Source organism: Plecotus auritus (genome assembly GCF_963455305.1).
Source record: "Plecotus auritus genome assembly, chromosome: X".
Taxonomy (NCBI): domain Eukaryota; kingdom Metazoa; phylum Chordata; class Mammalia; order Chiroptera; family Vespertilionidae; genus Plecotus; species Plecotus auritus.
The window spans coordinates 135,774,220-135,787,527 of NC_137784.1; the positions used below are offsets into that span (position 1 = coordinate 135,774,220).

General features: G+C 36.8%; 1 protein-coding gene across 2 annotated transcripts in view; it reads left to right on the forward strand.

The window, feature by feature from the left end:
* Positions 1 to 12,990, forward strand: part of LOC308240416 (E3 ubiquitin-protein ligase HUWE1-like) — a 40,681-nt gene extending 27,691 nt beyond the window's left edge. The window contains exons 4-7 of one of the 2 annotated variants that reach the window (XM_080653392.1): positions 4,420 to 4,488; positions 9,328 to 9,426; positions 10,046 to 10,252; positions 11,508 to 12,724. In XM_080653392.1, coding sequence (XP_080509518.1) covers positions 4,444 to 4,488; positions 9,328 to 9,426; positions 10,046 to 10,252; positions 11,508 to 11,675 — 519 coding nt within the window. In that variant the 5' untranslated portion in view covers positions 4,420 to 4,443 and the 3' untranslated portion in view covers positions 11,676 to 12,724. Of the gene's footprint in view, positions 1 to 4,419; positions 4,489 to 9,327; positions 9,427 to 10,045; positions 10,253 to 11,507 lie in introns of both variants that reach the window. The other variant, XM_080653391.1, reaches the window with a different exon arrangement.
* The last annotated feature ends 318 nt before the right edge of the window (positions 12,991 to 13,308 follow it).

A 13,308-nucleotide genomic window follows, 5' to 3' on the forward strand; every position in this document is an offset into this window, starting at 1 on the left:
AACATTTCCCAAATTACTGGAACCTTGTCTTCCTTAGTGGAGCAAGATGCTCTAAAATGCTTTGGGAAACACCAGCCTAAGTATTGTCTGGCTTGTAATGGGCACTCAAAAATATCCTCCCTTCTCACTGTGAAACCAGCTTAAATATAGAGTAACTGGGAAAATATAAAAACCCTTGAATTTTCTTAACCAATGTCTAGTAAAGAGTGGTAGCGTTCCTTTTTAATCTATAGATGTTTCTTGCAACAAAGTTAGAGAAATCAGCTTAACATTGCACTTGTTATGGGGATGTGTGTATTTGTTCATTTGTTTTGGCTTGGTTTTTGAATTGGGTGGTTATTTGAATTTGTTTATGAAAGGTTTGGAACCCGAACACCGTGGAAACTGAAAAGGCCAAATGCACTGCTCAACAGTTAGCATGGAACCTATGCTTGACCAGTCAGATGCTCACACTTGGGACTTTGCACCTAGAGTCATTGATGCCTAAAACAAAGAACCTGAGACCATTTCGAAGTACTTCTTGCACTAGCAGTATCTTCTAGACATCCAGAGTCTGATGTTGCCCGCTAAGCTGTGTCTGTGGGAGGTTTTTTGCTGTAGTTCCAGGCTGTGTAGCTTCCTTGGTTTCTCTTTTCTGAATGTGAATTGCTAAGTCTTCCTGTTGGTTCTGTAAACTGTCAGTTATCCTTCTAGTAAATCACTTTTTAAGCCAGTCTATTGTTTTCAATCCATATCCTTTACAAGTACAGAATCCTAAGTCAAAGCAGTCTTAGACACTTATGTTAAGATTTATAGGTGATTTCATCTGCATTTTTGGTAAGTCATATAATTTTACATTTAGGCTCATGATACTTTTATTACTTTGCTTTTTTAAAAATTGAGTTGTAATCATGTGCAGTATATTAATTTCAGGTGTACAACATAATGATTCAATATAACTAGAAGTTTGTACTATTTGACCATTTTCACGCATTTCAGCCACCCCCACTTTTGGCAACGACTAATCTGTTTTCTGTTTCTGTGAGTTCCAGGGTTTTTGTTTTATTTATTTATTTATTTTTGAGATTTCCTATAGAAGTGAGATCATGCAGTATTTATCTTTTCCTTTGACTTATTTTACTTAGCATGAATGCCCATCTGTGTTGTTGCAGATTTCCTTATTTTTTATGGCTGAATAGTATTCCATTATGTGTGTGTGTTGGCTATTGTAAATACTGTTATAATAAATATGGGGTACATATGCCTTTTCAAGTTAGTGTTTTCATTTCTTTTAGATAAATACCCAGAAGTGGAATTGCTGGGATAATATTTTTTAATTTTTTGAGGAACCTCCATACTGTTTTTTTGTAGTGACTGCAACAATGTACATTCCCACCAACAGTGAACCAGGGTTTTCTTTTCTCCACATCCTTACCACATGATCCGTTTTGAATTGATTTATATAAAATATGAGACTTTGGTTAAAGGGTTGGGATTTTTGCCTATAGATATCTACTTGCTCTGGCACCATTTGTTAATGAAACTACCTTTGATTGAGTTGCTTTTTCCTTTGGGCATATTTATATGGGTCTCTGGTACATTGATATATGTGTCTGTACTTTCTCCAATACTACATATACAGTCATGATTACTGTGGATATATCTGGATATAGATGTAGATACACACACACACACACACACACACACACACACACACTCTGAGTGGCCAGATTATTATGATCTCTGAACGCATAATAATCTGGCCACTCAGTATATATCCTATATAATAGAAGGCTAACATGCAAATTGTCCCCTCGACCAGGAGTTTGACCAGCAGGCAGGCCGGCCAACTGCCCATGTCCCCTCCCCCTGGCCAGGCTGGCTGGACCCCACCCATGCACGAATTCATGCACCAGGCCTCTAATATATATACACTGAGTGGCCAGATTATTATGCGTTCAGAGATCATAATAATCTGGCCACTTAGTGTTTATAGCAATTCTTGAAATTTGATAGGGTAATTCCTCCCTCTTTTCTTTTTTCAAAATTGCTTTAGCCCTGGCCAAGTGGCTCGGTTGGAGCATCATACCATACATCCGAAGGTTGCAGGTTTGATTTCCTAGTCAGGATACATTCCTGGGTTGCAGGCTCAATTCCCAGTCGGGGCTATGTGGGAGGCAACCGATCAATGTTTCTCTTTCACATTAATGTTTCCTCCCCTTCCCCTCAAATCAATAAAGCATATCTTCCGATGAGGATTTTTAAAAAAATGCTTTAGCTATGGTAGTCCTTTCAGAGTCCATAAGCCAATTGCCAGTATACAGAAATATGATTGATTTTTGTATGTTTACCTTATATTCTGCAATTTTGCTGAAATTACTTATTAATTCTGGGAGGTTTTTTGTAGATCCTTGGGATAGTCTCATTAGATAATCATTTGTCATTTGCAAATAGGGACAGTTTTATTTCTTCCTTTCTGATCAATATACCTGTTATTTTCTTTTCTTACCCTATTGCAGTGGCTAGAAATTCCAACATGTGTGAATAAAAGTGAGAATGGATGGGCATTCTTACCTTGTTCCTAACTTTAGAAGGAAAGCGTTCAGTGGTTTGGGTTGTATGGTGTAAACAGCAGCTGCAGCCAGTAGCTTCCCAACAAATGATTGCTCTAAGTAATGGGTATGAGAAAAACAAAGCCTGAGAATAACTGTATAAAAAGCTCATTTATAATTGTTGCCAGAATCCTGTTGGTCTCATTTTAGATATATGGAAGTTACTGGCAGCAGGCATTTTGTTCATTCTCTATTAGATGCTGAGGTAATTTTTAAAAAAGTAATCTGGATTCACATGCCTTAAATGTGAAACATAGAGGAAAAACATCTTTTTTTTTTTCTTCTGGAATGGTATCTACAGAAACATTAAACATACTCTGGATTTTCTCCAACTCTTACTGAATGCCCATTGGTTGAATGGATTCCAGTTACACAGGCAAATACATGCTATTTCTACTGCACTGAATATGTTGGACTAAATCTAGGCCAAAAGTTGCTTAGAATTTATACTTGGCTTTGTCATCTTTATATTATGACGGTTTTCTTTGGCGGGGGGGGGGGGGGGGTGGACATTGATCTCCAGTGACAGCTATGTAGCAAATACATTATTTGCAACAGAATCTTTGTTGTATAAAGAGCTTGCAATTCACCTCTCCCTCTGTTCATGTGAACTAGTTGGTAATAGGAGAAACCTTTTTCTTCCTGAGCCTTGGCCAGAGCATCTTAAAGGACCTGTCTACCATCAAAGATCACCTATATTTATACTATGGTTCTACTTAAGACTGTTGCTCACTTTTGAGCTTTCCAAATTACATAGCCTTAGTTCTATGCTCAGGACATTTCTAGTGAGTTTTGTACCTCATTTTCTAATTAAAAAATGAAAGTATTATGTTGCTTTTATTCTTATGATACAACTAATATATTTTTATTGGTTAAAAAAACAGATACAGAAATACACAGATAAAACAACATACATAATCCTTTTGATTAGCATTGAATTAACATTTTGATGCATTTCTACCTATTTTCTTTAGACAAACGTTTATACTGTTCAATCTATTTTGTGACTACTTTATTTCACCATGAACATCTTTGTGTGCTGTTACATAATTGCAATATTTTTAACAGTTGCGTAATATTTCATTTTAAACCAATTCTGTTTTGGACATTTGATCCTTTGCAATTTTTCACTATTATACATGGTAATTCAGTATGGATTTTTGTGGTTAAAAGATTTATGTACATCCTTCTGATTTTCTTTGGATAAATTTTCAGAAGTGGGATTGTTAAGTTTTCCAGAAAACTACAGTGATATAGTGATTTTTCAACCTGAGATGTTGAAAACATTTAACTCTTTTCTTTTTTTTAATTTAAATTATTTTTTAAATTTAAATTCTTTATTGTTTAAACTATTACATGAGTCTCCTTTTTCCCCCATTGACTTCTCCCCGGCCACCCCTGCCCCCAAGCACAAACCCTCACCCCCCTACGGTCTGTGTCCATTGGTTATGCTCATATGCATGCATACAAGTCCTTTGGTTGGTGAAAGTATCACATGTCTCCTTTGTCCCCCCATTGACCTCTCACTGGCCACTCCCGACGTCTTTTATTTTCAATTATGAATGAGTGTAAGAGGCTTGTAAAAAATAAAGACATTTTAATTTTGACTTAAATTGATTATAGACTTTTGCAACATATAGATGTGGACCAGTTTTATCTGGAGAGATTCTTTACCCCTTCCTACCTCATAGCTGTGTCTATGAATTGGCATGGCATCATAACTCTGGAATTTTTACTTTAAGCATTTTGTATGCTCTTCATTCTATATTATCAATGTCTAAGCATGAAGAGTTCAAGATTGCAGTTTTAATTCTTACTTACTTTTCAGGTTATAAAATAGAAAATCGAAAACATGAAAGTAGACAGGACTAAACTGAAAAAGACACCAACTGAGGCTGTAAGTATCCAAAAGTTTGCTCATTTTTTCATTTCAGTAAAAATTCTTACAATCTGTTCACCAAATATGTTATCACTTGTATATACAAAGTGCAGTTAAAAATTAACTTGTCTTGAAGCAGTCAGATTTTCTTTTGAACTTTTTTTTTTTAATTAAAAAAGCGAGATTTCTAGTGACCAGTGGAAAGTGAGCCCTGAGCAGTTTGTAGCTGTATATACCTGAAGTAGGCCTTCTAGCCGCTGTTTCTATGCATTGAAAGGCTCTATGGTATAAAGTGGTAATATCTTTCTGACTAGATTTCTTGTGAAGCCAGTGTTTTAGCTTTCTGTATTACTCTTTCTTAATCATATAATTCAGCTTAACCTTTGTATAGGTTGGCCATGTCAATTGAGCCTATGTCAGTAGTAGAAATCCCAGCTTCAGTATTCTATCAGCTTACCTAAATTGTGTTTGAGGTTAAGAAAGTATTGAATTGTTATGACACTCTTGTAGACCAGACCCCATGTGCTGCAGGGAACACACGCTTTGGAATTAGACATGGGTTTGAGTCTTACCAGATTTTTGTGACTGAGAGAGAGTTCATTAACTTGCCCTGGTTTCCACATCTATAAAACAGGGCGGATAATTCCTCCCTCCTTGATTTGAGGCAGTTGCTTAGTAAAGTATCTGGTGCATAATCAGTAAGTTCATTTTCTAAATACAGGCCATTTGGTTTTTTTTAAAGACTACCTACCTAGCAAGTATTACTTATAGATGTCACTATTGACATTTTGCTATACTCCCAGTCTTTAAAAGATTATTGCATGGGTAGTTCTCCTGACCTTTTCACTTAGCATTATACTAATGAATGTGGAAGGTGTTATCTTCCCATACCCTCTCCAGCATTATAGCTTATCTTTAAAATTTTTGTTATGAGGTGGCAAAGAAATATTTCACTGTGCTCATTTGCATGCTTTAATATATATTCCTCAAATTTATTGTCCTTATGTCAGTATGTTTCTTACTTAATGCCATCCATATAATTATTTTCATAATTGTTGCCAGTACTTTTATTTTTATTGTTTTTGACATGTAAAATTTTTGACAACTACATACTCAAAATATTTTTTTTGGAAACTGAAGAAGAGAAAGAAAGGTTGCCTTAAAAAACTATACAAATAATGGAAATGTACTGTGTCAAAAGGCACATGGCAGGTTCAGGAAAAATATTTGTAACCCAATGTACTTAATATCTTTTGTAGCTAAATCAGTAGGAGCGATAAATATCCCAATGACAAAATGTGCATAGGCCATTTCAGAAAAGACCAAATTTGGTAGACTTGTAGAATAATTAAACTTTATAGAGAAATGCAAGGTAAATTTTTTTTTTTTTACCTAACGGATTTTAGGATTTATTCTTTGAGTTACACCTGTGTACAAATTCCTGTTTCAGAACATTTGATAGCTACTAGCAAATTACTTAGGATAAACTCCTCAAAGTGGAATTTTTAGATTATTGATTATGTATTTTTTATGGCTTAAAAATGCCTATTTTTCAAGTAGCATACCCAGTTTTCCCTTGCTATGGTCAATACTAGGTGTTATTTTTAAGAAGGACATTTATTTATTTATTTATTTATTTATTTATTTATTTATTTTTCATTTCAACCCTTTTAACCATTTCACCACTCCCCACCTGTGGCAACTACCATTCTCTGTATCTATGAGCATGGTTTTCTTGTTTGCTTTTTATTTTTAAAATTCTATATATAAGTGAGATCATACAGTATTTGACTTATTTCACTTATCACAATGCTCTCAGGGTCCACCTATGTTGTCACAAATGGCAAGAATTCATTTGTGGCTGAGTAGTATTCCACACATCACATCTTTTTTATCCTTTTGTCCATCGATGGATACTTAAGTTTTTTCCATATCTTAGCTATCTGTATACACTGAGTGGCCAGATTATTATGATCTCTGAACGCATAATAATCTGGCCACTCAGTGTATATCCTATATAATAAAAGGCTAATATGCAAATTGTCCCCTCGACCAGGAGTTCAGCCAACAGGCAGGCCGGCCAACCGTCCATGTCCCCTCCCCCTGGCCAGGCTGGCCAGACCCCACCCATGCACGAATTCATGCACCGGCCTCTAACACACACACACACACACACACACACACACACACACACGCACACACACACGCACACACACGAGTGGCCAGATTATTATGCGTTCAGAGATCATAATAATCTGGCCACTCAGTGTATATAAAAGCCTAAGCAACCGGCTGACCGGCCAACCGGCTGGTAGCTATGATGCGCAATGGCCACCAGGGGGCAGACACTCAGCGCACAGGCATGGGAACATGGAACAGACTCATGAATCTCAGGGGGAAGGGGAGAGGAGGAGGGCAGGAAGAGATTAACCAAAGAATTTATATGCATACTAGAGGCCTGGTGCATGGATTCGTGCACCAGTGGGGTCCCTCGGCCTGGCCTGTGGGGATCAAGCTGAAACCGGCTCTCTGACATCCCCTGAGGGGGTCCCGGATTGTGAGGGCCGGATTGCGGTTGGCCAGGCCTCTAGTTGTAAATAATAATGCAGTGAGCATAGTGGTGGATAATATCCTTTCAAATTGGTGTTTTCATTTTCATTGGATAAAAATATCCAGAAGTAGAATTGCTGGGTCGTATGGTAGTTCTCTTTTTAATTTTTTGAGGAGCCTCCATACTGTTTTCCATAGTAGCTGCCCAAGAAAGACATGTATTGATCACTTGGTGTATCAGCAACTGTGCAAAGGATTTTCCCCCATGATTTGACCTCTTTATAGAAGCAAATCAATATAAACCATGGTAATTGGTATGCATCCATTGAACTGGCAAGTGATTTCTTTTATATTATCATGAATAAAGAAATACTCAGTTTGCATTTACGTAGTAGGGACAATATGCTAAAAATATGTTTTTGACCCTGGTGTATTCTGTAAACTGGCAAGGTCCAGAGGGATCTTGCCACTCCTGATAAAACAACAACATGCTGGTATGTTAAATTGATGCCATGATGTTACCTGGTTCTTGTGAGCAGAAAACACAAGCAACCTAGATGCCTTAGACATATGTGTTCCAGAGGGTGCCCTTTGAAGTTTGAGAGCCTCAGGAAAGTTTCCAGGGGTCCAGAGGTTTGGGAAGTATTGAGATTTCCCTTCTGAAGTGAGAGACAGGTTGCAGCACTTCAATCACACACCATGAAGAAAGAGGAACAGTGTATGGGGTGCCTCTTCAGAATTTGTAGCAAACCCCTAGAGTTTAATCCATGCTATTCTCTGCCAACAAATATCTTAGCATTCAGAAAAGCAGCTTCTGGCTTGCTACAGACCTTGATAAAGAATGAATGCCTGATTATGTTATAGATAACAAGTGATTCCAGGACCCAAATGTTCATCATGAACTGGGAGTTATCTAACTCACAGAATCATAAAATTGGATCTGCTTAGCTGCATTCCATTAGAAATTGAAGTGATATATTTGATACTAGGCACAAGTGAATTGCATGAGCAGATGGTTCAGACTCCCATGTTTTTCTGTTTCTAATGCTTCACCACCTCTTCCTCATCCTATATGACTTCAAGAAGAGGAAGAAAGAGTGCATGCCTGGTTTATGGAAGGATTTTATGCCAAGGACTTTACATACATTTACCACAAAAATTTGAGGTAGCCTCTTTAATAATAATGTTCACTTTAGAGGGAGGAAAGTTTGGGGACTTAGCTTAAAGAAAACCATTTACCTTTATGTCCTTATTGTTCCATGTTCTGGTTTGGGTGCTGAAAATACTCCTAGTTCAAATCTCACAATAACATTGCTGGATAAATAGGTGGTGTTCATTTTGCAAAAGAGGATACTGAAATTCAGAGAGGTAGCTTACCAACTGCCTAATTCCAAAGCCCATGCTCTTTGTAATAGTTTTCTGTCTCACAATATTTAAACTCATATTATGTGAGATAAGTGCTTTATGTATGTGGCAAACATTTAAGCTTCACATTTCTGAGATAGTTATTAGATCTGTTTTCCTGGTAAGAAAGCTGTGGCTTATACAGTACTTGCTCATAATCAAACAGCTTAGTAAACATCAAGGTAAAAACTGAACCCAGATTTGTTTGGTTACAAATCTAGGTCTATCCTAGGATGCTGTACTGCTTTACAGAGGTAAAGAGCAAGTATAGTCACTTCCAGCTGCCATCCGTTAATAGAAGGCTTCTCTGTCCCAGTCCCTATCCCCTGCTTCACCTTCAGAAACTTTGCTATAAACTTTCAATCCACACCTTGTTACCTGACAAACAGGCTCTTCCTCAATAAAAGAGAACAGAAATGTATGGAAATGGGACCCTCAGTAGAGTCAAGTTCAGAAGCTCTTTGCTCTCAATTGGAGAGTTTTATGTTGCAGAAAAATATAGCTAATGCTCATCTTCACCTTTTACTGTGAATTCACTAGGGCTTTTCAGTGATCCTCTGATTCAGCATTCCTTTTCAGGGATTCTGGTTGTCTTTCACTCCATGGTACAGATACCTTCATTTTTTTTAATGATGTTTAGCTTCTTTGCTTTATTCGGTTGTCTGTATCCATCCAAGCAGTTTATCTGGGTTTTAAAAATGCACACAGATGTATTGTTTCATTATAAGATTTCCATTTTAATCCCAAGGGATCGTCTGGCAAATTTCCACTTTTCTTAAGTAGTTATTCTATCAAAAGTTAAATTTCTGAGTGTATTGCTTAAGGATTTGTTTTTCCATTTTTTTCTTCTTGGTGTCTCCCTCATAACCTAAAACACCCTTTGTGATTACTTGTTTTTCTCAGCCTGCAGATTGCAGAGCCTTAATAGACAAACTCAAGGTTTGTAATGATGAGCAACTCCTCTTGGAACTGCAGCAGATCAAAACATGGAACATTGGAAAGGTATGTGAACCCATGCTTCCAAAAGACAGGGCTTCCTGGACTAGTACATCATTTTGTATGCTCTGATATGGAAAGAGAAACCATAATGAGGTAGCCTCATTTAGCAATTACTTAATAAGCATCTAGTGTATGTCTAGCATAGCTGTAGATAGTAGCTTTTAACCTGTGATTGGTTGCCAAGGAAATTTTGAAAGAAAAGAAATGTGAGAGGAAAATTTTGCTAGCTGAGGAAAAGGAACATTTAGGATTTTTACTTTTAGTTTAAAAGAATCTTCTTTAGAAACTAAAAATGAACACTTCAGGTAAAATGGGTTCTGGAAGGGAAGAGTCACTGTGTTTGTAGACCTCAGAATGTAGCCAGAATTCTCCCTCAGAAGACTTAGCAAAGGGTTTTGTGGCATCTAATGGTGTGTGTATGTGCGTGTGTGCAGGCGAGCAAGCAATAATAATGAATTCATGTCCATGTGGTTCAAAGCACAATCTTTCTCATGGGTTTCTGTATTGAGGGATTGAAGGGAAGCAAAGATGGGAAGTGAATTTGTCTAGGTGTCACACTCAGCAATCCATTGTAACAAAGTAGCCACACTAACACCTTATTCTTTTCTTCCTCTTTCTCCAGTGTGAGTTATATCACTGGGTGGACCTGTTGGACCGCTTTGATGGAATTCTGGCAGATGCTGGGCAGACGGTGGAGAATATGTCGTGGATGCTCGTATGTGATAGGCCAGAAAAAGAACAACTGAAAATGCTTCTCTTGGCTGTGTTGAACTTTACAGCCTTGCTCATTGAGTACAGCTTTTCCCGGCATCTGTACAGTTCCATAGAGGTAGGAGAGGCTCAAATCTATGTGATCTGTTCTTAACTGGAATTGTTCATGTCTGGAAATAAGGAAATTGCTATTTCTCTCTGAGGATTACTTGTTTCCTTTTCATTATGGAACTCGGGGATTTTCCATGTCAAAAACAATGGTAGGATGTTTCTTGGATATAGATACCCTTCACAGGATTGATGGGAAAATTCTTCAAAAAATTAATGAGAATGTAATACATGTATTGAAGTATTCTTTGGAATTTGCAGGAATTGATCTTTGTCTCATATTAAAGCAGCCTCAAATTACTTTTAAACTATTAGAAATGGTTTGATTTCCGTGACACTTTACTGTACTTACTGCTTTTCTAAGTTTCTGTGCTGCTTTTCAGTCTCCTCTCCTTTCCCCCCAAAGTGTGTATTAATATCATGCTATGTATTCTTAAAAAGTAAAGTGGGCACAGGAATCGGTCAAAAATCACCATAAGAAATAACTCTTTTCCTTTAGCCTAACTTTAGGCTTTTCTATCACTGATGGTTAAGTACCCTATTGTGTGTTAATTTTCCTAAGTCGTCCATAAAGAAACAGAATCAGAACAAACTAGAAAGAAAATAGCTTAGGAAAAGAAGTGGAACAACTGGACTAAGGACTTAGCACCCAGAGCTTTAAGTGGGGAATGTATAAACATTCTGTTGGAGATGAAAGAGTTTAGCTGCTAAAGAAAGTCCATGGCCTTCGGGATAATCAGCAACTGAAAATACCTGGGTTCATTTCCAGTTGAATTGCATACTGATCTTAATGCTGACCAAATGCTTCAATATATTGGTGAGTTTCAGTTGTATTAAATAACTAAAATAGAGACTCTCGTGTAACTGTTATATATACTGTTCCATGACACTCATGTGCCCTCAGGTGTTGCTGTCTTCAGCTCCTTTAATTCTGGTTTTATTTGTCATAAAGGATATGGGAGAATAACATTATCTTTCATTTATAATACTTTTGGTTTAGTTGGAGATGGTGTTCTTGAGTTCCACTACCACTTTTTTTCTTTTGTAATCTTTTTTTCCTGTGAGGACACCTGTGCAGTTTTGAACTGCTGTTCAATTTTTTAACTTTTATTGCATTTTCTGACTTGCCACCAGATTGTAAGTTTCTTGGGGACAAGGTTGCATGCTGTAAGGGCTCAAATACTTACACATTTTTTTGGTATTCTTAAACTTCAATGCCTAGTGTGCTTGATACCATGAACCTGCCCTTTTTTTGTCCCTTATAGCATTTGACAACTTTACTGGCTTCCTCTGATATGCAAGTGGTGCTGGCAGTCCTTAATCTTCTGTATGTATTTAGCAAAAGATCAAATTACATCACCCGCCTTGGATCTGACAAGAGAACCCCACTACTAACCCGGCTGCAACATTTGGCAGAGGTGAGTCATGGGTGAAGAGTTGGAAGGGCACAAAAATTGGACCAGGTAGTACCTTTTCACAGGTGTTTCTTGCAGTGTCAAAATGGATAGGAGTCCCTAAGTTAACTTTACTGGCCTAATTGAGGAGAACTATTGGCGCCCACTTAGCTAGGTTCCAAAAACCCTAAGAAGTATTTTCAGCTAATGGATAGAGGAATTTAATGAATCTCTGCTCACAAAACAGAATCTCTTTGTTTAAAAATGACAACTTGTCTTCTGGAAAGAAATTTCAGAATCAGGTTCTACATGGGAAGGAGCTATGGTGCAAAAAAAGATCTGAATTTGTGTCCTGGCCCTGCGCATTAGCTCTGATATTATTTTCATCTGGGAATTTAGCGTATCTACCATAAAGAAGTTTCAGAGTAAAAAAGTTTAAGGTATTTAATGCTATTCTCAGTAATTAATTGGTTTGTGATGGTAGTAATTGTAATCATAGGCAAAAGCTCTACTAAAAGGTCAATTCAACCGAACTATTGTCCAGTGTTCCTAGAGGTAAATTGATAATACATACTTAGGCTCGAGAGAGGTATACATTGTTAGAGAACTTTCTTGTAAGAAAATTAATAAGGCTGATTTTTAGAAACTCATTTAAATATAACTGAAGTTTCAGGCTGTTTTATATGCATGGTTACTTAAAAATACTTTCGTATGATTACAAATGTAACATATTATGAAAATTCTAGGACATATAGGAAAATATGAAGAAAATGGCAACCATCTAGAATTCATCCAGAGGGAATCTCCCTTAAGATTTGAGCATATTTTCCTCTTGCATTTATCAATATGTACATATAAGTATGCAACCTGTTTTCTTAACATATTGTAAGTATTTATCTCTTGCTATTAAAAAAATGGAAGGCAGTTCAATATTGGATCCCCAAGTAACAATTAAAAGGAACAAGAAGCCATATCTACCAAAATTCATAATGGAAAAACTAAATAAAGTATTTCCATTGATTCAGAGGTCACACAAAAATGTCAGCTATTAACTTTTGCAACTTAAATTTGTAGCAGATGTCCTAACCAATACAATAAGAGGAAAGAAAGAAATGAAGGTTATATATAAAAATGAGAATTCATTATTATTTGTAGGTGATGGGATTGAGATTCTTGGTTTTCTGGGGGGACAATATAAAATTATTAGGACTAATGAAAGTATAGTGAGGTAACTTAAGTAAACAATTAATATATAGAAACAAATAGCTCCTCCATACATCAGAAAATGATTAGAAAAAAGACCCCATTCACTGTATTAATAAGCATAGTGTCTTTAAAAATATCCATATTGGATAAAACTAAATTTAAGAAAAAATAATGTAGAAGGTTATATATATTGTGATTTGGTGAAGAAGGAATTCTTAAAAATCCCAAAGCATAGCCTTGGCTATTTTAGTTCAGTAGTTAGAATGTCAGCCTGCGGACAGAAGAGTTTCTGGTTTGATTCCTGTTCAAGAGCATGTTCCTCTGTTGCAGGCTCGATCCCTAGCTCCGGTCAGGGTGCATGAGGGAGGCAACCAATCGCTGTGTCTCTCTCACACCGATGTTTCTCTCTCTTAAAAAATACGTGGAAAAAATATCCTCAGGTGAGGATTTTTTTTTTAATCCCAAA